This window comes from Acinonyx jubatus, chromosome A3 (assembly GCF_027475565.1).
Source record: "Acinonyx jubatus isolate Ajub_Pintada_27869175 chromosome A3, VMU_Ajub_asm_v1.0, whole genome shotgun sequence".
Lineage (NCBI taxonomy): Eukaryota > Metazoa > Chordata > Mammalia > Carnivora > Felidae > Acinonyx > Acinonyx jubatus.
Genome location: NC_069388.1, coordinates 1,785,886 through 1,807,948, shown reverse-complemented (window position 1 = coordinate 1,807,948; position 22,063 = coordinate 1,785,886). Strand labels below are relative to the sequence as shown.

General features: G+C 63.7%; 3 protein-coding genes across 7 annotated transcripts in view; 2 read left to right on the top strand and 1 right to left on the bottom strand.

Annotated features, from left to right (window-relative positions):
* The window catches only part of OSBPL2 (oxysterol binding protein like 2), a 36,945-nt gene extending 35,278 nt beyond the window's left edge, over positions 1 to 1,667 (top strand). For 4 of the 5 annotated variants that reach the window (XM_027046532.2, XM_027046533.2, XM_027046534.2 and 1 more), the window contains one exon: positions 457 to 1,667. In XM_027046532.2, coding sequence (XP_026902333.1) covers positions 457 to 559 — 103 coding nt within the window. In that variant the 3' untranslated portion in view covers positions 560 to 1,667. The remainder of the gene's footprint in view (positions 1 to 456) is intronic. The other variant, XR_003416281.2, reaches the window with a different exon arrangement.
* A 6,173-nt stretch (positions 1,668 to 7,840) lies between these two features.
* Positions 7,841 to 14,225, top strand: ADRM1 (ADRM1 26S proteasome ubiquitin receptor). The gene is made up of 10 exons (XM_027046549.2): positions 7,841 to 8,000; positions 8,717 to 8,930; positions 9,527 to 9,643; positions 11,620 to 11,743; positions 12,062 to 12,148; positions 12,595 to 12,676; positions 12,909 to 13,141; positions 13,373 to 13,530; positions 13,689 to 13,791; positions 13,997 to 14,225. Exons 2-10 carry the CDS (start codon positions 8,718 to 8,720, stop codon positions 14,098 to 14,100), a joined length of 1,221 nt encoding a protein of 406 aa, XP_026902350.1. The 5' UTR covers positions 7,841 to 8,000; position 8,717; the 3' UTR covers positions 14,101 to 14,225.
* A 202-nt stretch (positions 14,226 to 14,427) lies between these two features.
* Positions 14,428 to 22,063, bottom strand: part of LAMA5 (laminin subunit alpha 5) — a 50,535-nt gene continuing 42,899 nt past the window's right edge. The window contains exons 58-80 of the mRNA XM_027046528.2: positions 21,513 to 21,623; positions 20,610 to 20,789; positions 20,371 to 20,519; positions 20,120 to 20,290; positions 19,852 to 19,988; positions 19,624 to 19,777; positions 19,354 to 19,487; positions 19,116 to 19,278; positions 18,255 to 18,389; positions 17,991 to 18,139; positions 17,787 to 17,919; positions 17,557 to 17,700; positions 17,323 to 17,453; positions 17,056 to 17,220; positions 16,827 to 16,965; positions 16,573 to 16,718; positions 16,312 to 16,504; positions 16,072 to 16,236; positions 15,788 to 15,944; positions 15,565 to 15,698; positions 15,375 to 15,468; positions 15,095 to 15,217; positions 14,428 to 14,913 (exon numbers count right to left, since the gene is read on the bottom strand). Coding sequence (XP_026902329.2) covers positions 14,774 to 14,913; positions 15,095 to 15,217; positions 15,375 to 15,468; positions 15,565 to 15,698; positions 15,788 to 15,944; positions 16,072 to 16,236; positions 16,312 to 16,504; positions 16,573 to 16,718; positions 16,827 to 16,965; positions 17,056 to 17,220; positions 17,323 to 17,453; positions 17,557 to 17,700; positions 17,787 to 17,919; positions 17,991 to 18,139; positions 18,255 to 18,389; positions 19,116 to 19,278; positions 19,354 to 19,487; positions 19,624 to 19,777; positions 19,852 to 19,988; positions 20,120 to 20,290; positions 20,371 to 20,519; positions 20,610 to 20,789; positions 21,513 to 21,623 — 3,347 coding nt within the window. The 3' untranslated portion in view covers positions 14,428 to 14,773. The remainder of the gene's footprint in view (positions 14,914 to 15,094; positions 15,218 to 15,374; positions 15,469 to 15,564; positions 15,699 to 15,787; positions 15,945 to 16,071; positions 16,237 to 16,311; positions 16,505 to 16,572; positions 16,719 to 16,826; positions 16,966 to 17,055; positions 17,221 to 17,322; positions 17,454 to 17,556; positions 17,701 to 17,786; positions 17,920 to 17,990; positions 18,140 to 18,254; positions 18,390 to 19,115; positions 19,279 to 19,353; positions 19,488 to 19,623; positions 19,778 to 19,851; positions 19,989 to 20,119; positions 20,291 to 20,370; positions 20,520 to 20,609; positions 20,790 to 21,512; positions 21,624 to 22,063) is intronic.

The following is a 22,063-nucleotide window of genomic DNA, read 5'->3' as shown; positions in this document are numbered from 1 at the left end:
ACTTTGTGAGCCCCGGGTCCTTCGTCGTCTTCAGGATGCGCGCCGGCAGTTGAGGGTCCGGGGGGGCTTCCCAGGGCACATGCCACACGCCTGCCCGCGGTGGCGCCCCGTTGCCTCCCTGCCCACAGGTCGTCCCCTTCCCCAGTTAGACACGCCAGGCCTGCTTCCAGGGAAGGAACCAGCCCTGTGCCCGTCCTTCCCTCGGAAGGGATAGTGGCCGTTCTCCGCTAACAGCCTAGCGTGTTTCTGTGAAGGCCTTGAGGGTCTGCTGGCGAAGCCCTCTCTGGGCTGTTCGCGGGGACAGTGTTCGAGAGAAAACGTGGTTAATAACTCTCAGCCGCGGCTGCTGCCCTGGGCTGCATCTAAAGCCGCGTGCTGATGCGGTGATGCCTCCCTGCAGGGAACACGAGCCAGGTTGTGTCCACGTGCTTCCTGACCATGTCCTCTGTGTTCCAGGTGGTTTCATCAAGGCAGCAACCCGCACACGGGGGCTCCCGACTGGTTGTATGCGGGGGGCTACTTTGAGCGGAATTTCTCCCGCTGCCCAGATATCTACTGAGGGGCTGGAGTGGCCCCCAGGACCGGAGACCGGACTCCGTCAAGCGGTCACGGCAGAAACCAGCTTTTCCAGCGACTGTGTCCGTGGAGACAGCACCATCCCCGGTCAAGGATTTGATTCTAATTAACTTCTGATCGCCAAACATTTTACTACTGTTCATCAAACTTCACATGGGATCATCATGTTTTCATTAAGGGCGGAAAAGGACAATCCTCTGCCGTCCCTTCACGTGACGGGAATCAGCCCGGCTTGTTACAGCGCCCTCTTCATTGTAAAGTTCATAACGGAAGTAAGTAACCAGGAAGGGTCTTAGTTCTAAGTCCCCCCCCCGTGTCCCTCCTCCTAACGCAGCGGCAAAGGGTTTCTGAGACTGTCGTGCATTTGAACCAGTAACAGGGGAAGACGGATCTTGAAAGTAACCCTTTGAGAAGCTTTACGGGGCCAGGGGTTGCTTCCTAGATTATGGTAATGCAAAAGTGAAGACTTTCAGAGCGCCAGATGGAATGAAATGAAAAGCTGTCAGATTCTGTATTTTTTACCAGTCTTCAATAATGTAAAGATTACTTTTAAAATATTTAAGTTAAAACTACTTGAATAGTATTTTGCCGGAGAGCAAGGTTTGCATTAATCACCAATCGTATACTGTCCGAAACGAAGCATTACCGTGACAGCCTGGGGTGGCCGGAAACCTCGAGAGTGGTGATGGACCTCCCCAGGCTGCTGCCAGCCTCGAAAGGGGCCCCGCCTCTGTCACCGGGGCTTCGTGGCCTCTGCAGGCCAGGCCCGCGTCACAGAGGGTCGCCGTGCCTACGGCAGGTGCGCCCTGCGGGAGGCTCCGAAGCAGCAGCCGCTACGGCCGTGTCATTAAAGCTACTTAACAAAAAGTAGGTGCGTGTCCATCCTAGACACATCCCTTCTGGTGGCTCTTGTCTTTCTGTAGAAGTGTCAACACCACAGGCCTCAGCGGAGCTCTGAACGGAGAGCGTCTGCTGAGCGTGCACGCACTCACACGGCCGCATGGAGTGCTGGGTTCTCGGTGGCAGGCTGTCGTCATTGTGTGTCCGGGCTTCGACGTCACATCTGTCATTAAAACACTTTTAAAAGCGAATAGTTGTTCTGCAGCCTTGATTCTGTAGCTTTGGAAACCGGAAGTCAAGGTGCTGGGTGCAACCGAGCGTCTGCTCCACGGAGACGGGAGCGGAGCCACTGGCGACGGGCAGAGGTGTGCGAGGCTTTACGGTTCTGACGCTGTTCTGAGACGGGGTCGTGGCGCATCTGGTCGTCCGAATGGGGACCTCATGCACCTGCGGCCGGGGGCGGGTTCGCTGTCCACGAGGGAGGGCGAGCTGAAAATGTCGAAGGGCACAGTCCTAGGACACGTTTAAAAGGACGGTATTTCGGGCAGTTTAACAACTTCTTGCAGGTGAAGCCGTTTCTCGCTGCCACTGATAACAGGCCAACGAGGTTTGCACTTTTGAGTCTGCTGGGGAGGCCGGTTTTCAGCACGCACCGGGCCCAGGCCCCAGAGGAGGAGGGCAGGACGGTGGACACCAGAACATACACGTTTGTGGGGCCGTCCTCACTTGGCTTATGGTTTTTAAACTTCGGTCTCTGCAAATGCCAGCGTGTAAAGTGACTGCCTCAACTTCGTCTCCCTTGGTCATTTCAGATGCCAGAGGTTTGTCTCTACTAAAGATTTTTTTCACTAGAAAATGCATCTTAAAACGCAGGCACCTGCTACCGATGCTTTTGGCCTGTGTGGAAAGTGGTGGCTTCTCAGCCACACGTTGATGTCATTATGGCTTTGCCGTAAGGACCCAGGGGCTTTCTAGAGTAATTTTGTAACTTCGACCGTCCGTGCAGCAGGGACAGTGGAGCATACTCTCCCCTAAGCACTTGATGTGACGAGTTTGCTCCCCTCTGAGGTGAGGATCCAGTCTCGCGTCCTTGACTGGGCACACAGTTGTCAGGAGCCGCTGGAGGTTCAGCCAGGGACAGAGAGACACCACGTTGGAATATATCTCGTGTGCGATATAACCTAATGTCACGGGGCCCCTGGCGCTGACTAGGTTTCATAGGCCACCTGGTGTTGGAGACCGACGGTCCTGTCTGTTTGGGGGCGGGGGGCGGCTGGCACGAATCTGTCCCCAAGCGGCCAGGGTCAGGACGTCACTGGCACCTGGTTGTGGCTCCTGCTCAGGAGGAGGCCGCGGAGAAGCAGGCCCCGGGCCCTCGGGGACATCACGGCATTTTGCCACCCCGGGTTGCCACTTCCCGGCACGGGTGGGAGGGACGCGTGAGGGCCCAGACGGCTCTGCACAGACAACCGGGCCCTAGGAGGGTAGCGGCCGCGTGGGAGTGTTGGCGTGGAGAGCCGGAGCGGCCGCAGGGAGGGCGCCCCTGAGGAGCAGCTCCGAGGGCTTGGCCACCGCGTCCCCTTCAGACTCCTTCCGCAAAGCGCGTGGAAGTGTCAGCCCACCGGTCTGCCAGACACGCGACCTGCTTTGGGGACCCGTGTCAGACCAAGCGGGCCTGGCACTGGGGGAGGCATCAAGTGCAGCCTTGGTGGCCTCTGGGGGCACTGGGCAGGCCCAGGCCCGGTGCTGCAGGCTGCGTGTCTGACCGAGCGTGACGCCGACCTGCTGGGGAGGCGCGTCCGGTGAAGCGGAGGCCGTGCCGTCTGCTTGCTGGGTTCTGGTCGGAACATGGAGTCAGGAAATCAGAACAGGAGAGGAATGCCAGGAGGCTCCCCAAGGTGCAGGCAGCCCTCCAGGCGGCCCTGGCCACAAGCCTCCTCTCGGGACACTGGCTCTTTGGGAAAGAGTGCTCCCCAACAGAGTTGGTGACTCACCGGCTTTCCCAGGCTCACGTACGCACGAGGAGCACAGAGCACGGACGTGCTGATAAAGTTCCCAGTGGCCCTTCTCCTCATCACGCCTGCGTTCCGAGGGGAGGGCTGGGCGGCGAGGAGAGTTCAGTCGGCACGAGGTTCCCGCCGGTCCTGGTTTCTCCCGTCTCAATGTCTGCACTTTCAGACGTCTTCCCGAGGACTTTCTCAGGTCCACAGTGGTGCAGAGATTGGGGTCCCGGATCAGAGCATGTAACCAGACCCAAGGCACACCGGTGGTCTTCCCTCCACCTGTATTACTTTGGGCCTCACTGTCTTTTGCGTGCGTGGTGGGAGGGTTTTGCAAAGTAAAAACTGTTTTTCGTGTCTCTTGTGTGAGTTTACTGGACAGTCAGCCCTTCCCTGGCTGCACAGCTCCGTCGCCCCTCTAAGAACCTAACGGTCCTGTGTCAGGCAATTCGTAAAGGCCCCGTGGTCTCTGCGGCAGGCGACGACACACAGACATGGGCCCTTCCTTCCTTGCTGTGCACGTGCTTGGCTGGCCTGCCACGCTGTTTATCCTGTGTCAGTGTAGCTCGAAAATGTCAGGCAAGAGTATGGCTGGTGAGACGGATTTATTTTTATGATAGGTCATAACTGTCAGTACCCATCCGTGTAAACAGCATCCGCTACTCTTGGAGGTTCTTCTTGGAGGACCGAGCAGATCCGTGAAGATGAATGTTCAACCCCAGCTCCAAATACAGATTTCCTTGGAAGTGGGTGGTGGCTGACACGTGCTCTGCACTGAGCAATTTTTCACTGTCCCAGTCGTTCTGGCCTCTCTGGAAAGGACTGCAGATCGGCTACAGACGAGTCCCCGCGCACGGGTGTCGGATTGGACTGTTCACTCTGTAGGATTGGCCCCGCACACAGATTGCTTCAGAAAACTTTGTCATGGTGGTGGGGGCTCGGGGACACCGTGACACCATTGTGTGGGCACAATGGGTAGGTGAAAGGGCTTGCGTTCTCTGGGAAGTGGGGAGCTCTGACTGACCATCTCTCTTCTCTCCTGGGGATCAGAGCCCCCAGTGACAACAACAGAATGCTCAGAATGTGGTGTGAGTTTGACCGGAAGGTCCGTGCTGCCTGGCTGCTGGCCTAGGTGCCCAGCAGCTACATACTTCGCAGGAGGAGGAGCTGAGTGGAGATGGTCATCCAAATAGCCATGGTGGCTCTGGTCAGAGGGACAGATGGTCCACAGGATGGCAGTGCCTTCAGGATGCCCAGGTGCACGGACAAGGGGCTCCACCAGCCTCTGCCGTATCTGATGATGGGGACCACGGAACACTCAGTGCTGCCAGAGCCAGGCCCTAAAACCGGGCAAACAGAAAACCTGATTCAAAACTAGACATTTCTCCAAAGACGCACAAGTGGCCAATAAGCCCGTGGGAACACGCTCAACATCGCTAATCTTGTGGGAAATGCAACTCACGACGACACGGAGGTCCCGCCTCACACCCATTACGGTGGCAGCTGTCGAGAACAAGCAAAAACCAAGTGTTGGCGAGAATGTGGAGAAATCAGAACCCTCGTGCGCTGTCTGTGGGAACAGAAAACGGGGCAGCTGCTGTGGAAGACGGTATGACAGCTCCTCAAAAAATTAAAAATAGAATTACCAGATGATCCAGCAATCCTGCTGTGGTTACGGGCCCGAAACACTTGAAAGCAAGGTCTGGGAGAGAGACTTGGACATTCATGTCGACAGCAGCGTGAGGCAGCATCGCTGAAGCCTGCGAGCAGCCCTCGTGTCCCCCCATCGGACGAACGGACGAGCAAGATGCAGTCTGCCCGGACCAGGGGCTGTTACTCCGCCTTGAAAAGGAGGGACGTTCTGACGCCTGCTGCCACACGGGTGCACCTTGAGGATGTTGTGCTCACTGAAATCAGCCACAGAAAGACGGACGCTGTCTGATTCCATTGATCGCATTAGGCAGAGTCGTCAAAATGCTGGAGGCAGATGGGTGGTGGCTGCTGGAGCAGGGGACACGGGATGGGCAGCTGGTGTTTCACAAGGTGACGGGGGCTCTGGAGGTGGACGGTGGTGAGACGTTACAACATCACGATGTATTTACCACCACCGAACGGCATACTCAAAAATGTTCAGATAGATCGTATGTCCCGTGTATCTTATCACAATATAACAAGATTGGAGAAAAGTTACCAGTGGCGTCCAGGGCTTAGGGAAGAGGGAGGGGTGGCCAGGAGGGTGCGGGGCACTTCCGGGCAGGGAGATGGTGGGTCCACACCATACGTTTGTCCAAACCCGCGGGCTGTGTGCACCGAGATGGGCTCTTGGCGATGCCGCATGTCCGTGGGGGCCGCGGGCTGTCACGGCACACCCTCTGCAGGGTGTTCGTGGCAAGGAGGCTGTGCATATGTGGAGAGCGATGGGCTCCATTTTGGTGAGAACCTGTGATTGCTCTGAAAAGGCACATGTCACTCAAAGGAAAGAGAAAAACAAAAACCCACTCGCCAAACCGTGTTCTCCGGTGGCGCCTGCTATCGCCGCACCGTCTGTCCTCTGCTCTGACGGTTCTGCTCCGCGTGTTTGAATTGCACTCGCGGGAACAACGGTGTGGCTCTCTTCCTGTGTGTCTTGCCGGCCGTGCCCTCTCTGGTGACGCATCTGGGCACGTCCTGCCCCCTCTCTAGCTGCTGTGCCCAGGCCCTGCCGCCTGGCGCAGGAGGAGCCGCGGGGGCTTCTGGTTCTGCTGGGGCTGCCAGGGCGCACCCCAATGCCATGTTCCCCACGGCGCCCCGCGGCGGGGGCCTGGGCCATGCCTGTTTCTCATTCACATGTCACCGGGCCGGCCCCAGGCTCCACCCCCTGCTTGAGGAGACGCTCTGGTTAGTGCCCTTCGAGGCCCCATGCTCTGCAGGGTCTGGAAAGTTCGCTGGTCTCCCTGCGGCTTCCTGTGGCAGCTTTTTAACTTTTCCTGACTTTGAACAAGTGCCGCCTGCCCGCTGGCCCATCTTCGGGGCACCCGGAGCGGATCTTCCCGTTGTTGTCTTTTCGGGCTTCCCCTGAGCTCCGAGAGGGCGGTCACGGTCACAGGCTTACAGCTGCGCCCCTCTCCCCTGTGGTCTCAGGAATTATCAAGGTCCGTGGAGTTTGTGTGGGGGCTCTTATCTGTTGGGATTCACCCTACTAGAAACGAAATGAAGAAAAGTAAAGGTATTTAATAAAAAGACAACGAACTCATTATTAACATAAATAACAATTTTTAATGAAAAGCAGCTCTATTTTCCAAAACAAAATTGGTGAGTCTTTAGATCTCAAGACAACGGACACAGAAGCGGTTGTCCTTCAGACTATTATTACACAGGTTATACAGGAATTAAAATAATGCACCAGACCCACACGTACCAGCGTGAATAAATCTTCAAAACAAAACTACTTTCCACTTTTACACTTTTTACAAAAAGCTTTCAAACAAAGCCTGTGTATACACGTCTAGTTGGTAAATCGTCAGGCAGCTCGCACAGTGGCCTTGCTTTGGTGGCGGACGGGGGTCTAGCATGGGGCAGGGAGGGTGCAGGGCTCCGTGTGCGCCCCCTTGCTAACTGCTTGGAGCCTCGAAGCAAAGTGCAGGATGGAAACGGCGGCTCAAAGACCAGCAGGAGGGCCACCCGTCCCTCATTGTGAGTATGGAGGACGGGGCTTCTTGCCCTCCACTCTGAGCACACACATCAGCCTCTGGGGACTCCAGGCACAGAAGGAGTGTGGGGGACAGCCGTGCCAGCACTGTCTTCGCTGGTATGGGGGGGAGGGGGGCTGGACAAGAATGGGGTCAGTAGGGGCACCCCGCCCCCCCAGGGAGAAGGGAGGCAGCCATGCCAGCACTGTCCTCACTGGACCGGGGGGCCCCTGGGGGAGAACAGGGGGTACCCATCTTAGCACCATTACGGGGGAAACGGGGCCGGGGGTACCGCACGGGACTTCTGTCGCCCCCGAGGGCCATCGTTGATGTCGTGGGCTCTGCGTCCAGGCCCCGGAGTCCTGGGCTTCTGTTCGGTCACATACCCCCGCGGTCGTGAAGCCGGCCCTCCCCAACCCCCGGGTCCTAAGACGCCCTTCCCCTGACTCGGGGACTGTTTCCTCCACGTCCTGGGACCTGGCTTGCAGCGCTGGCCGTGAACCTGAGACGCCCCCTCGCGCCTCGCAGGTGCCGCCGCTCTCCGGCGACGGTGGGGATGTGGGCTCCAACGCCCACCGCTGGGTCGGCGCCTGCCACGCCACTCCGGTCGCCGCCGCCAGGGGCCGTCGCCGCACCCCTATGACACAGCAACAATAGGGGCCGCTCTGGCCCGCGCGCCGCCCGCCCGCGCTTCCGCCGGAAGGGGGCGCGGGCGGGGCTGGGCGGGTCGATGGACGGCTGCCCTTTCCAATCGCTGGCGGTTCAGCGTCGGCCCCGCCCCTGACACGGCCCAGTCGGCGGCGAGAGCGGCGGGAGGGGGCGGAACGAGAAAGAACTTCCGGCGGGGCCCGGCAGGCGCTGAGGAGGAAGAGCGAGCCCGGACGGCGCCTCTCGGCCGAGTCGCGGCGCGGGCCAGGTGCGGGGGTCGCCGGGGGGCGGGGACGGCTGCGGGGGCGGAGCCTGCGCCGTTGGGGTCCCCGAGCCGGGGTCGGGTCGGCGGAGGCCAGGGGCCGTGCGCGGGGCGACGGCTGTGGGGGCCTCGGGCGCTCGGGCCGGCGGCGGCCGGGCCGGCCCGACCGCCCCGCGCGACGCGGGGGCTGCGGGGGCCGCGAGGTCGGGGTGGACCCGTGGGCCCCGCGCGGAGGAGCCTGGTCGGCGCGGCGCGACCCCGGTCCTGGGGCTTGTCCCGTCTCCTCCCCCACCCTCCCACCGCGCTCGTTTGTGCAAGGGCGCCGGTCTGCCGAGTCGCAGCTTAACGGGCGTGCCCCGACGGAGCCCGGCCGGAGTCTCGGTCCTGTCCGAGGTGTCGGCGCCGTCTCCGCCTAGCTCACGTTGCTGAGCTTGTTCGGGGCCCCGGGCCGCAGAAGTGGCGCTGAGCGGGGTTCTCGGCGGGAAGCGGGGCGCGGTTGGGGTGCACAGGTTAATTCCGATCGTGGAGAAACCTGAGAAGCAGCTGCGGCCGCGCCCCGGCACCTGCTGGCTGCGCGCTCCAGGGAGACTGCGCCGCCGCGGGGGCCCCCTCTCTCCCGGCCTGGTGGCGGCCTTTCGCTCTGTCCCGCCAGTGTCACATTGGACGAGGAAGCTGGGACTTTCATGATCCTGACCGGGTTTGCTTGCTGGTCGCTCTTCCAGGATGACGACTTCAGGCGCTCTGTTTCCAAGCCTGGTGCCAGGCTCCCGAGGCTCCTCCAACAAGTATCTGGTGGAGTTTCGTGCAGGAAAGATGTCGCTAAAAGGAACTACTGTCACCCCAGATAAACGGAAGGGGCTCGTGTACATTCAGCAGACGGATGACTCCCTCATTCACTTCTGCTGGAAGGACAGGACATCTGGGAACGTGGAGGACGTAAGTGTCTGGTCCTAGGAAGCCCGCCTGGTCGTCAGAACCGTCCGGTTTTCCAGAAGCACGCGTAGCTGCTCTCACTTGGCTCTGGACACGCAGCTGCCCTGTTACGGTGGGGGTGTGCTGCTGGGATATGTGGGCGCCGCTGCTCCCGGGGCCCACACCAGCTGTTCCGCTTTGCTCACGGGCATTCGGGTCTCCCTCCCGGATCTGTAGACTGCTCCCGTCATTGTGCCTAGGATTTGGGTGCCGTGTAAACGCTGCGCTCCACCAGCTCTCCTCCTTTTTAGCGCTGTCTGCTCTCCAGGCTCGTGTGTTCCTTGTTGAGAGCAGCACAGACCCACTTTGAACCCACCTGGGAACGTCGTTCCCAAGACGTCTCTGTTCAAAATCCTTGAAAAGCCGAAAGGCCCCCTTCCCTGTCGAGCATCGAACCCCTCTCCCGGCCCTCATGCCCTTGGTGGGGTGCCTGTGACCCTGGCCTCTCCACCCGGTGGTGCATCCTATACCCCGCCCCCTCCCCCGACACGGGACCCAGCGTGTTTCCCGCGGAGGCAGTATTTGTGTGACGCTAACTCCTCCCCTGTGGCTTTCTGAAGGATTTGATCATCTTTCCTGACGACTGTGAGTTCAAGCGCGTGCCGCAGTGCCCCAGCGGGAGGGTCTACGTGCTCAAGTTTAAGGCAGGGTCCAAACGGCTCTTCTTCTGGATGCAGGTGGGTAGGTTTTGTTGGCCTGTTGTCTTTCCGCGTGGCTCACCGGGCGGTAGAGCTGGTGCTGGCCGAAGGTGACTGCCGCGGAACCTGAGAATTTCCGTGGAGCTCCTAGCGCCAAAGGCAGCGGAGCAGGGGACCTTTGCAGAGGGCACACGCTTGTGGCTGGGCTCCCGGTGCCCTTTCACGACCCGGAACTCCCTGGCACGCAGAGCGGTTTCTGGACTGGGCCCCGGTCTTGATGCGTCGACGGGCACCCGGCCCATGATGTGCTTGTCACACACTCTTCCCCCCCGCCCCCCTGGGCTGTGAGCACGCACGGCGGAAGCAAGGTTGACCACACGCTTTCTCCTTGCTGTGTATTTGTACAGAAACGGAGTGTTCTTTTCCCAGGCTTTTCTGAGCCCTGCCTCGCCCTCCCCCCAGTTGTGTGCTTTGGGGTGTTTGGGTCAGCGCGGCAGGGCGTCCTGGTGCCCACGGCGGCAGGCAGCATCCCACTGGGCGTAACAGCCGCCCAGCCTTCTCCCACCTGTCGGCCGTTGGGCCTGTTTGCGTCTCCGATTTGTTGCAGGCGGCGTGTTAAAGAGTGATTTTCCACCAGGTTTGTTTCCCGTACAGGGGGTGGTGGTGATCGCCGTGTTAAAATCCAGAAGCGGACTTGGTAGAAGTGGGTAAACAAGTGCATTTGCAGGGTTTGTTTGCTTTTGGGGTTTCTTAACATCTTGAGCGAGCTCGCAGGTGTGTGCATGAGCAGGGGAGGAGCAGAGAGAAAGGGAGAGAGAATCCCAAGCGGGCTCCACACTTAGTGGGGGACCATGAGATCATGAGATCGTGGCCTGAGCTGACATCGAGAGTCCCACGCTTTGTCGACTGAGCCGCCCAGGTGTCCCCGGTTTTGCAGTTTTGACAGATGTTGCCACTTTCCTTCCCCAGAGGTGAACCTATTGCCCTCCCCCCAGCACTTTCCGGAACAAGGCAGAAAAGGTTTTCCTCTCTGTGGGCTGGACAGGCTGTGCTGCTGCCGAAGGAGCGTGAAAGCCGCTGTGGACGAGAAGTGAACGAATGGGTGCAGCCCTGTTCCACTAAAACTTCATCTGCAGACAGATGGGGCCATGAGCTTGTTTCCCCAGTTTTGCCACGAAATGTTTCCCCAGAGGGTGCCTGGGGGGCTCCGTCGGTTAAGCGTCCGACTTCGGCTCAGGTCATGAACTCACGGTCCGTGAGTTCGAGCCCCGTGTCCGGCTCTGTGCTGACAGCTGGGAGCCTGCTTGGGATCCTGTCCCCACCCCCCACTCCTCCACCACATGCGTGCTCGCTCAAAAATAGAAACTTGTAATAGTAATAAAAAAAAATCGTTTCACCAGCTCTACTGTTTTTGTTTCTCCCGATTTTGCCCTTCTCCCCACTTCCTTCTGCCCTGGAGGGGAGGAGCTCTGTTCTGTCCCTTCTGTGTCCCTAGCACCCTGCAGGCCCACGGTGCATGCTCAGGGACGGAGGAATGGGTCGTGGGCACTCTGGCTCGTGGGCCTGGGGGCACTTCGGGAGGTTGTGGCTGGTGAGCGCCTGCGAGCCTCTTTATGGAGCTCCCAGCGGACCCGAGGGGCCACGGCTGGGGCTGCTCTGTGTGTCGTGGGGTCACAACCGGTGGTTTTGTGGCGTCACGCGAGTCACCGGAAGGTTTCGTGGCTCTTAGACTGTTGTGTGAAGGGTCCGGTCCTGGAGGCTCAGAGGGCCTTGCGCGTGCACGTAGGGCGCTTTCAGTGCTTCAGTGTCGCTACCCTGAGAACCAGCGTTGCCACGGCACCGGCGATCTTGTGGGACTGCTGTCCCTGTCTGCCCTGCTGGGCCCTGTCCTCAGTGCTGTGTGACTGTGGACAGGGAACATCACCTGTCTGAGCTCCTCACCCTCGTGTGTGAGCCCCTTCGGTGGCAGGTGGGCTCTCCTGTGGCAGCTCCGGTTGTACCCCCTCCCCCCACAGGAGCCCAAGACGGACCAGGACGAGGAGCACTGCCGCAAGGTCAACGAGTATCTGAACAACCCCCCGATGCCTGGAGCGCTGGGGGCGAGTGGGAGTGGAGGCCACGAGCTCTCTGCACTGGGCGGTAACGGTCACCTCCCAGAACACGCTGGGGTGTCCGAGCACGTGGCGAGGTCTTGGACCCCTGATGGCGCCGGCTGGTTGTTTTAAAGGGACACGGAGGCGTCCCAGTTCCCATCAGTCCCCAGCCCCACCTTCCAGGGGCGAAACGTCTTGAGCTCCACCCTGTCGGCTCGTGGCACTTGTGGTTGGGGGGAGAGCCGAGGGAGAGGTCCCAGCGCGCGCTCCGTCTCAGCGTCAGCCCGAGTCCCCCAGCCTCCCCGGGGCCCCGTGGGTGTTGACCCGGCGACAGGCCCGAGTCTGAGCACCTCCTGTCTTACAGGCGAGGGCGGCTTGCAGAGTCTGCTGGGGAACATGAGCCACAGCCAGCTCATGCAGCTCATTGGACCCGCCGGCCTTGGAGGACTGGGTAACCCCGCGGCCTGCGCTAGGGGCGGACAGCTGTAGTTAGGATCGCTTTGCCATTCGAGTTCTTCCTTTAGTTCCTCGTTGGCTCCGAGTGGTCTCTGTGAACACGTGTCCCTCATGCCGGCTTCCCTGGGAAGGCCCCCCCCGCCCCCGTTCCCTGCTGCCCCCGCTGTTGTGCCGGGGCGGGTGTGTGTCGCGCACGCCTGGGAAGCGCTCGCTGCTCCGCCAGGTTTGCAGCGCGTGTTAGTGCGCGCTAAGTGCGTCGTCTGCAGACCGGGACGGAGGTGCCCGGACCTAATGGAGTGAGGCAGTCGCTACTCCGGCACCTCAGCCCGCTGTGGCCACTGCTTTCCCCTCGTCCCTTGGGTTTCGTGCAGGATGCTTGGCCGGGAGAGGTGGGCTCTTCAGGAGGGTGTGGCATCTGAGCTCACGTCTCTTTGCTCGCAGGGGGACTGGGGGCCCTGACCGGGCCGGGCCTGGCCAGCTTGCTGGGGAGTGGAGGGCCTCCGGCGAGCAGCTCTTCGTCCAGGTGAGCCCTGTGCTCCGCCCCACCATGCCTGTGTGCCCCCAGGCGTCCCCTCGTTCGAAGGAGACCGGACATAGGAGATGGCGAAGGACAGAGAACCCCCCTCCCCCCGGGGAGGGTCCTTTGGGGCCTAGACTCTTCCGGAGTCCCAGCAGTTCCGGGACGTTGGGGGCAGGACCGATGCGGGCACCCTCAGGGTGTGAGGCCGTCCCATCGCTGCCCTCGCTCTCCCCAGCTCGCGGAGCCAGTCGGCAGCAGTCACCCCGTCCTCCACCACCTCTTCTACCCGAGCCACCCCCGCCCCTTCCGCTCCAGCAGCTGCCTCGGTGACCAGCCCCAGCCCCGCACCCAGTTCAGGTAATGGAACCAGCACGGCAGCCAGCCCAACCCAGCCCATCCAGCTGAGCGACCTTCAGAGCATTCTAGCTACTATGAACGTGCCGGCAGGGCCAGGAGGCGGCCAGCAAGGTAACACGTGCTCCTCGGGTCCAGGCTGGGGGGTGAAGGTGCCTGCCGCCCCCTGCCTGCTCGCTTGCTGGCTTTCCGAGGCGTGGGGCCGAGCGTGTCCCCGGGCTGAGCCGCGGCCCCCCTCACCTTGCCACACCCGCCAATTTCGCGGCTTGGGCGTCCGCGGCTGGCTTCCTACGTGGGTGTCTGTGTCGGCCTTGAGCCGCTGACGGCCCTGCGCTTATGTCTTAGTTGACCTGGCCAGTGTTCTGACGCCCGAGATCATGGCCCCTATCCTCGCCAACGCGGACGTCCAGGAGCGCCTCTTGCCCTACCTGCCCTCTGGGGAGTCACTGCCACAGACGGCAGAGGAGATCCAGAACACGCTGACCTCGCCCCAGTTCCAGCAGGTAGACGCTGTGGCCTGGGTGCCCCTGCCATGTGCTCGGTGGAAGGGGGCACAGCTCACCGAGCTTCAGCGTGGCTCCCGGTCACGGAGCGTCCCCGCCCCCCTCCCGGGCTTTCACCAATAGCGTGTGCTCAGGGGGCGTCTGGCTTTCTTTCGCAGGCCCTGGGCATGTTCAGTGCAGCCCTGGCCTCTGGGCAGCTGGGCCCCCTCATGTGCCAGTTTGGCCTGCCTGCAGAGGCCGTGGAGGCGGCCAACAAAGGCGGTAAGTGCCCGCGCCCCCACCCTGCGCCCAGGGCAGGGTTTGTTTTTCTCCTTGTAGTTTGCACGGCACAGGGCTGACCTGCTGGGCCCTGGAGGTTCTGTGGCCCTGGGCCTTGGTGTTGATGTTTTCATCTCCTGTGCCCTCCAGTTAGCAGTCTCAGGCCGGGGTCTAGGGAGGGCGCCTCACGTTTTTAAATGTATTTTAGATGTGGAAGCATTTGCCAAAGCCATGCAGAACAGTGCCAGATCCGAGCAGGAGGGCGACGGGAAGGACAAGAAGGACGAAGAGGAGGACATGAGCTTAGATTAATCATCCGCTGTCCCCAAGGGGTCGGGATTCGCGGCCGGCGGCCTCTGCGATGGCGCCTGTGGCGCCGAGCGCGCCCTCACCTCCGTTCCGCTTGCTGAGAAATAAAGGTCTTGTCTTTTACCTGCCACCTCTGGTCTTCCCGTGTGCCCAGGAGGGAGCCGGGCTGAGCGCTACCCCTCCAGCCCTGGCAGTTCTGACTCGGGGGGTGGGGGGACAGCCACTCCAGGCGAGGGGAGCCCCCGGGCCGGCGCTGCCCCCGTGAGCACATCCGGAGGCTAGATCGCCTCTGACTGGTTTTCTCCTTTCACAATTAAAGTCAACGCTCCGTTAAACAGAAGTAGTAACTTTTTAATTTCAGAAGCAGGGCAGATTTCTCACGTTACTAAAAATCGGTGGAGGAAAATCTCAACGAAACTGAAAGATAAAACGTATTAAAAACCCCAGTTTACAGAATTTTATCCTTTTGTTTAAAGAGATATAACTTAAAGCCATTTCCAGAAAGAAGATTCATCACCCCTAGAGCCTAGAATCCAGACACAGACTTTGAAACAGCAGAGGGCAGGGCCTGCGGGCTCCGAGGTGGGAGCCCGCCTGCCTGGGGCGGCCCTCCCGTGGACTCCAGGCCCGGGGCCCCTGAAGACTGTCCTGCACGGCCACTGGAGGGGCAGCCGCGCTAGGTGGCGGGGCAGCCGCTGGCCCCCACTGCCCCCTGAACACCCACAGAGCGAGGCCAGGTGACGGGGGACCGGTTCACCACCAGGTTCCTCATGCAGCCATGGTAGGCCAGAGGCCCAGCCTGTGTGTTCGTGGGCCCTGGGGGCACAAAGGAAGATGGACATGTTGGAACAGAGGCCAATGTCCCACCAGCAGCACCCCCTACCCCGAAACCTGTCTCCCCGGCTGCCCCATCCCAGAAGGTGGGGTGGTGGCGGGGGGATCCCAGCACCTGGTCCTTCAGGGGCCGCTCCCACCCCCAGGCAGAGGCCACACTCACCGGGCAGGCCGCCAAGGTGCAGAGGGGCCAGGGCGTCCCCTGAGGCCACTGCCACCGTGGGGCCTCGGGTGCCGTTGGTCTGTGTGTCCACCGTCAGCCGGAGGGTATTCCCACCTTTGGTCACTGCGGGCACAGGGTCCTTGTAACTGGGCTGGGAGGGGCCCAGGCTGTTTGCCCAGGGGGTCCCACTGGGGGTCCACGGCTGCCCCTCCTGGGCACTCCCCCAAGCACAAAGGCGTGGGGTGGGAGCTCGGCCGTGGGGGGGGGGGGGGCGGCTCACCTGCCAGTCGGTGCCACTGCCCGTCACACAGGGCCGCAGGGCACGTCACCCACGTGGAGAACTCCCCGCCACCGTCGTCCGCCCGCAGCAAGACCTGGGGCGGGGCGGGTGAGTCAGGAGAGCATCGCTAACCCGGGTCCACACTGCGGTGTGGGAGCAGCGCCCCCACACTGCCCCCCGCCCGACCTACCTCCTTCTCCCGCAGTTGCAGCTGCAGGTAGGGGGGCGCCCGGCCCCGGCCCAGGTGGAAGAGGAGGCCGGAAGCTGCCCGGGGCCGTACCTCCAGCTCCAGGCTCACGTCAAGAAGGGTGACCCCCAGGGTGTCTGTGGGGAGGCACTGTGAGGGAGGGAGGCAGGACTGCCCGGCCTCCCCCCGCCCCAGAGGGCTGGGGGCGCACTGATGCCCTACAGACCTGCGGTGACGACTCCCCCGCTCTCTGCGAAGAATAGGCCCTTCTCCAGGGGGCCTGAGAAGCATGGCGTGACCCCCACCACCCGTGTGGGGGGCCCCAGAGGCCGCCCATCCAGCCTCAGTCTCCTCACACAGCCGCTGAAGCCGCTGACGGCCACCTGTGGGGCACAGACGGGCTGGTGTGGGGAGGGCCCCGGAGCCCCGGGAGGGGAGTTCAGCTGGGGGGTGGGGTGGGGAGCAAGGTGGTTCTCAGGGGTGTGGGGGGGGCACTGAGGTGCTTCTCACTGGGGGCCTAGGGCTGAAGCCACTGGCAGGAAGGCCCCCCACGAAGAGAGTTCGGGGCCGGGGGCTCCCCAGCTCCCGGCGCTGCTGGCCAGGCCGCTCCCGGTCCTGGGCCCGGACCCCATCTATCACCAGCTGGATCCGAGTCTTTTCCCACCGCACAGACACCTGGGGGCGGGAGGGGGCGCGTCAGAGTGGGAGCTCCCAGGGCCCTGCCCGTGTCCCCTGTCCTCAGTGCCTCACCATGTGCCACCGGCCAGCCCGTGAACGCCGGCGGCTCTGGACACGGAGCCGGGGCCCGGGACCTTCCGTCTGAGCGACAAAGCGTCCGTGGCTCAGGAGGAGGAGGAGGGAGGGGCCGCCGGCCGCGAGAGGGGCGGCGAGGAGCAGGAGTCCTCGGGGGGCGCGAGGGCGGACCAGCATCGAGACCTGGGACCTGGAAGCCAAGCGGCGCCATCAGCCTGGGCGGCCCCCCCACACCCACCCCACCTGGCCCAGACTTACCAGTCCCCCGGGGGGGCCGGGACGTGGGCAAACTCTAGGTGACTGGGCAAGGGCCCCCCAAACTGGTAGGCATCTCGGGGGCTCCTGAGGGGCCGGGGTGGTGTGCAGGCAGGGTCCCGGGGGGGCTGGCGGCTGCGTCGGGAAGCCTGGGGGGGGGGTGGCGGGGTGGTCAGATGGGACGCAGGAATGCGTGGGGGCCGCCTTCCGACAGTCCCCAGCTCCGCCTCGCTCACGCTGCCCTCCCCGCGCCCTACCTTCCGCAGCGCCGCAGCCCGCGGTCCTTGAGGTGGCCGCCCCAGGGTCTGGGCACGTGGCGCGGGAGCGCAGTCTGCGGTCACGTTGACGCTTTTGGAGTACTGCTGCAGGTCGAACACACGCTGCGGCCCCAGGAGCCTGAGGGGGGCAGTGTGGTCAGCGGGGGGGGGGGGGGGGGGCGGCGGGGGGGGATGGGTGGCGGCCCCCACACCCCCGCCCGAGGCTCACCGCAGCACGAAGACGTTGCTGACGCAGCCACTGAAGAAGTCGCCAGGCTCCGGCCTGCCTCCCAAGGCCAGCTCAGCGGCTTGAGGAGGCTGGGGCTGGGGCCCGGGGGACGGCCCCTGGTGGGACTTCATCTGCTGAAGTTGGTCATCCACATAGAGCCAGACCCTGCAGGGGACAGCAGCGTTTCGCCCACCCTGCCCTGCCGGTGGCCCTGCCGCCACCCTGTCCCCGAACACCGCAGCCAGAGGCCCCGCGGGCTGGGCTCACCCTGTGTCGTTGCTGTAGAAAGCGACATAATGGGGGGCACCGTCCGCAAAGCCGTCGCGAGTTTTCACCTCCGTCCTCAACAGCCGGAGCGTCACGCGGCCCTGCTTCAGGGACACCTGGCATAGCTCATCCTGGGGACAGCGGCCAGGTCAGTGGCCCGGGCCGGGGCACGCCTCCTGCCCTCCAGCCGCCCGAGCCCCATGCGGCCGCTGCCGGGAGCGGGGGCTGACGCACCTCGGATCCTCGGTGGTAGAGCAGACCGCTGTCCCGCGTGCTGCGGAAGCCGAATCCCGAGTAGACGTGGCCCGTGAGGGGAGCAACGTGAGGGAGCTCCAGGGACAGGAAGCCGTCGCCGTGGAGAGTCACGGCCCGTTGCATCTACGGGAGGAGGACGGTGACGGTGAGGGCCCCGGACACGGGCCCGGAGAGGGTGCCGCCGCCGGCCAGGGCGGGGGCGGGCTCACCAGCAGGTCGGCGGTGCAGCCCGCGCTCACGCCGGTCGTGTTCAGCCTCTTGAGGTCCACGTACTTGCCCAGAGCCTTGATGCCCTTGATGCAGCCGCGGATGGAGCCTCCGGAGGGGAAGAGCTGCCGCAGGCTGCGGGGGAGGGGTGTCAGGGCCACCACCCCCCGCTGGAGGCCCCGCCCGCCCCGGCACCGCGGGCTCACCTGGGGGGCAGCTGGTCAGGCGGCACGCCCCCCAGGTAGTAGGCGTCCGCCAGCTCCAGCGTGTTGTCCTGGTCCACGCTGAACACGGAGCTCCTCTCCACGCGCACCAGCACGCGCTTGCGGTTTTCAGCCAGCAGGAACACCTGGATCTGCGAGGCGCCCGCGTGCGGGGGCTTCAGGGCGACCCCGGGGCCCCGCCGGCCCTCCCCCAGCGTCGCCGCCCAGGGCGACCCCGGGGCCCCGCCGGCCCAACCCCATCCTCACCGCCTTGCTGGTGGAGGTCAGGGCCTGCAGCTTGTGCGCCAGGTTGTGGGGTGGTTGTGCCTCCTGCAGGCCGGTGCCAAAGTCATAGAGGAGGGTGAGGTTGCCCTTCCGCACTGCCAGGCACAGGAACTGGTCCTGGGGGGTGGGGGGGACGGGCAGGGTCGGTATGGGGTGGCCCTGCCGCAGGGTCCGTATGGGCTGGGGGTGCCGGGAAGGAGGAGCGGGTCAGTATGGGGTGGGGAGGGCGAGCAGAGTCCATACAGGGTTGAGGAAGTGGGCGGGGCTGGGGAGGGGGGTCAGGGTCAGTATGGGGTGGGGGGCGGGAGTGCTAGGGAGCAGGGAGCAGGGTTGGTACGGGGGAGGGGTGCTGGGGGGGAGCAGGGTCGGTATGGTGGGGGGCTAGGGAGTGGGGAGAAAAGCTGGTATGGGGCGGGGCTAGGGAGCGGGGAGCAGGGTCGGTACGGGGTGGGGGGCGCTGGGGGGGGGGCAGGGTCGGTACGGGGTGGGGGGGCGCTGGGGGGGAGCAGGGTCGGTACGGGGGGGGGCTAGGGAGTGGGGAGAAAGATTGGTATGGGGCGGGGCTAGGGAGCAGGGTCAGTACGGGGTGGGGGGCGCTGGGGGGGAGCAGGGTCGGTATGGGGGGGCACTGGGGGGGAACAGGGTCGGTGTGGTGGGGGGCTAGGGAGTGGGGAGAAAGGTTGGTATGGGGCGGGGCTAGGGAAAGCAGAGCAGGGTCGGTATGGGGGGGCTAGGGAAAGCAGAGCAGAGTCGGTACACAGGGGGGCACTAGGGAGCGGGGGCGCAAGGTCGGTACAGGGTGGTGGGGGGATGGGGCGCGCTGGGGCCAGGCCGCGGACGTGCCTGGTGCTGCAGGAAAAAGACGATCCCGTTGGAGGACACAAGCCGGAGCTCCTGCTCGAAACGCTTCGTGTGGCCTATCTGACTGCCCACGCTGATGCGAGCGAAGCCCGAGCCGTCCAGGTAGGAGCCATCAGTGAGCCACGGGTCCCCGGTCGCCTTGGAGCTGCAGGTCAGAGGTCACAGGGTCGGCCCAGAGTGGGCCGAGCGCAGGGGAGGGCCAGGCCCCGGCTGCACGTACCGGGCACAAGGCTTGTCCGCGGCCGTGTCCAGCTGGAAGGTCTCCTCGAAGTTATAGAGACTGAAAACCTCCTCGTTGAGCGTGTCCATCTCGATACAACCAAGGTAGCCGGGAAAGCGGAGGGGCTCTGGGGGCTGTGGGCACAGGGCACAAGTCAGGGCGCCCCTCACCCAGCGCAGACCCCAGTTGCGGCGCCCACGGTGTAGCACGCGGGACCGCAGCCACACACGGAGCAGGGCCTGGCGGGACGGAGCGCGGGCCCAGACTCACCGCGAAGTCGCTGGGGTAGCCCCCCACGTAGAAGACGAAGTTGTCAGGATGCAGGCTGAGCAGCCCCTGGGCCCCAGGGGCCACCGTGTCGGCCTTGGTCTCATGGACCGTCTGCTTCTCCACCGTGACGGACATGTAGCCGAACTGGAGGGTCCTGAGGGCAGAGGGGGTGGTGAGGAGTGGACCCCGCCAGGTGGCCGGGGAAGCGCGGGGGGCCCGGCCACCCACCTGTCGATGCTGACTGCGGCGAACTGCTCCCCTATGTTCTCGTCCACGCTCAGGGTGGCGGGGCCCGCCTCCCCCAGGCGGTACACCCAGTGCACCTTCTGGTCGCGCAGAGCCACGCCCATGTAGTCGCCAACAGCCTGCGGAGGTGGCGGGAGACTCAGCAGGAGGGGGTCCCAGCACAGCAACACCACCCACCCCCCCTCCCCCCGCCGCCAACCTGGTGCCTGGCTCCGCCCAGACCGCCGTGCCTGCTGTGCCCACCCAGTACCTGGCGGCTGCCCATGTACAGCACGAAGCGGTCCCCGGTGACCTGGCCAGACGCCAGCTTTGGACTCTGGAGATAGAACTTGAGAGCGGTGTAGGCGGCGAGGTCGGAGAGGTCCCGAGGGGCACGCAGCTGCACCCCCGAGCGCCCATTGAACTTCATGGGCACCTTGACCTACGCGGGGGGTACGTGGCTCATCAGCGTCCACCGTCTCACCCCCCGGACGCCCGCTCTCCCCCGGCACTCGTGCCCACCTTGCTGGCAGCCCCCCGGGCTTGGGCAATGAGCTCCCGCACGCGGCCGATGTTGGTGGACAAGGCCAGGCTGGCGTTGTGCGCCCCACGGTTTTCCAGGAGGCTCAGCTTGGCCAGCAGCCGTGGCAGCGTCTTCTCCAGGGTGGACACTGCGGGGAGCAGAGGGGGTGACCCTGATGGCCCCGTCTCACAGGCTCCCGGGCCACCCCCGTCGGGGGCACCGCACCCCAGGCGCCCACCTGAGCGGCCCGCGTCCAGCACCACCTGGCCCAGGTCCTGGCTCCGCAGGCCCCCGTACTGGCCCTGCCAGCGCTCCAAGTTCTGCTGCATGTTCCGAATCCGGGACTGCACACGGGCGGCCGTGTCCTGGGCTCCAGCGGCCACGGCTTTGGCATGAGCGATCTTCCTGCTCGTCTCGTCTGTGGTGGGCAGCGGACAGGTACGTTCAGAGCGACGCAGGCAAGGACCACCCTGGCTTCACCTCCCATCCGGGGAGACCGCCAGCTCCCCCCAGAGCTCACGAGAACAAGCACTGGAAACACCACTGTCTGTCCTGTCCTGTCCTCTACCAGATGGTTCCTCTTACGCCAGCTTCTCAGACCACGGCCCGGTCACCCTAACGCCCACTCCCCATGGCCACCGTCCTCCGTCCCAAGGCCCGGCCTCCCCATGGCCACCGTCCTTTGTCCCGGGGCCCTGCGTAAGTCTCCACAGCCCCCATTTGCAAGCTTGCTGGCACGTTCTACCCTCGAGTGGGCAGCCACACGGTCGGACCTGGGTGGGGCACACCGGTCCTTGCCCAGAGGCCTTGCCTGCGTCCTTGGCTCCGGCCACAACGGCCGCGTCGGTCCCACCTACACCTCATGTCCTCCAACCACCCCTGTCCTCCCTTGGACATCCTTCCCGGGAGCCAGGTCCTGCCCAATGCCCCAAACCCCTGGGGGTGAGATGTCCCCACTACACACTCCCCATGCAGCCACCCTGCCCCAGAGGCAGGGTCCCAGGGCTGGGGCTACCCAAGTGTAAACACGTCCCCTGTCAGAGCCCACTGGGGAGCACGGACCAGCACGACGCCCGTGTGGGGGAGGGGTCTGTTCACCCCAGGACAAGCAGAGGGTGAGGCCAGACGGAGACCAACCTACCTGTGTCCATGGCCAACATGGCCTGTACCTCCCGGACTCGGGCTGCCAGCTGCTCCTTCTTGGCCTGGGCATCTCGGAGCGGGGTCCCGGTGCCCTGGAGGGTAGCCCGCGCTGTGGCGGAAGGCAGCCTCAGCCCCGGGAGCCCCTCCTCCCCCACTCCTGGCATGCAGGCCCAGCCCTCTCTGCCGGCCCGACCAGCAGGGATGGACCCAGGCCGACATGCACACAGACGGGGAATTCTGGACACGAGGGCCCCCAGCTTGGGCAGGTGCTGGAGTGATGGGCTCGTGGCAGCCACCCGGTCCCTCCACATGCGTAATCATCCCCATCGCGTACATAAGATAACGGAACCTCGGAAGAGCTGGGCCACCGCCTGTGGGCTGCCCACACCCCAAGGTTCTGGCAGCAGAGGGAGTGTTCCTGCCACCTTTTTTCATGCCACAGGCTGGTGTGCACACAGCCCCCAAATCGGGACAGTAGCAAAGACCCTTCCCGGGCCCATTACAAGGTCAGGGGAGTGGTGGCCCTCTGCATGGCTGCCAGGGCAGCAC

What these genes read in the sequence shown, in the direction of transcription:
- ADRM1 (XM_027046549.2), top strand. Translation starts at nt 8,718, where the DNA reads ATGACGACTTCAGGCGCTCTGTTTCCAAGCCTGGTGCCAGGCTCCCGA. An exon ending in CGAGCTCTCTGCACTGGGCG is followed by an intron (nt 11,744 to 12,061) that starts GTAACGGTCACC and finishes CCTGTCTTACAG; the next exon opens with GCGAGGGCGGCTTGCAGAGT. An exon ending in CGCCGGCCTTGGAGGACTGG is followed by an intron (nt 12,149 to 12,594) that starts GTAACCCCGCGG and finishes CTTTGCTCGCAG; the next exon opens with GGGGACTGGGGGCCCTGACC.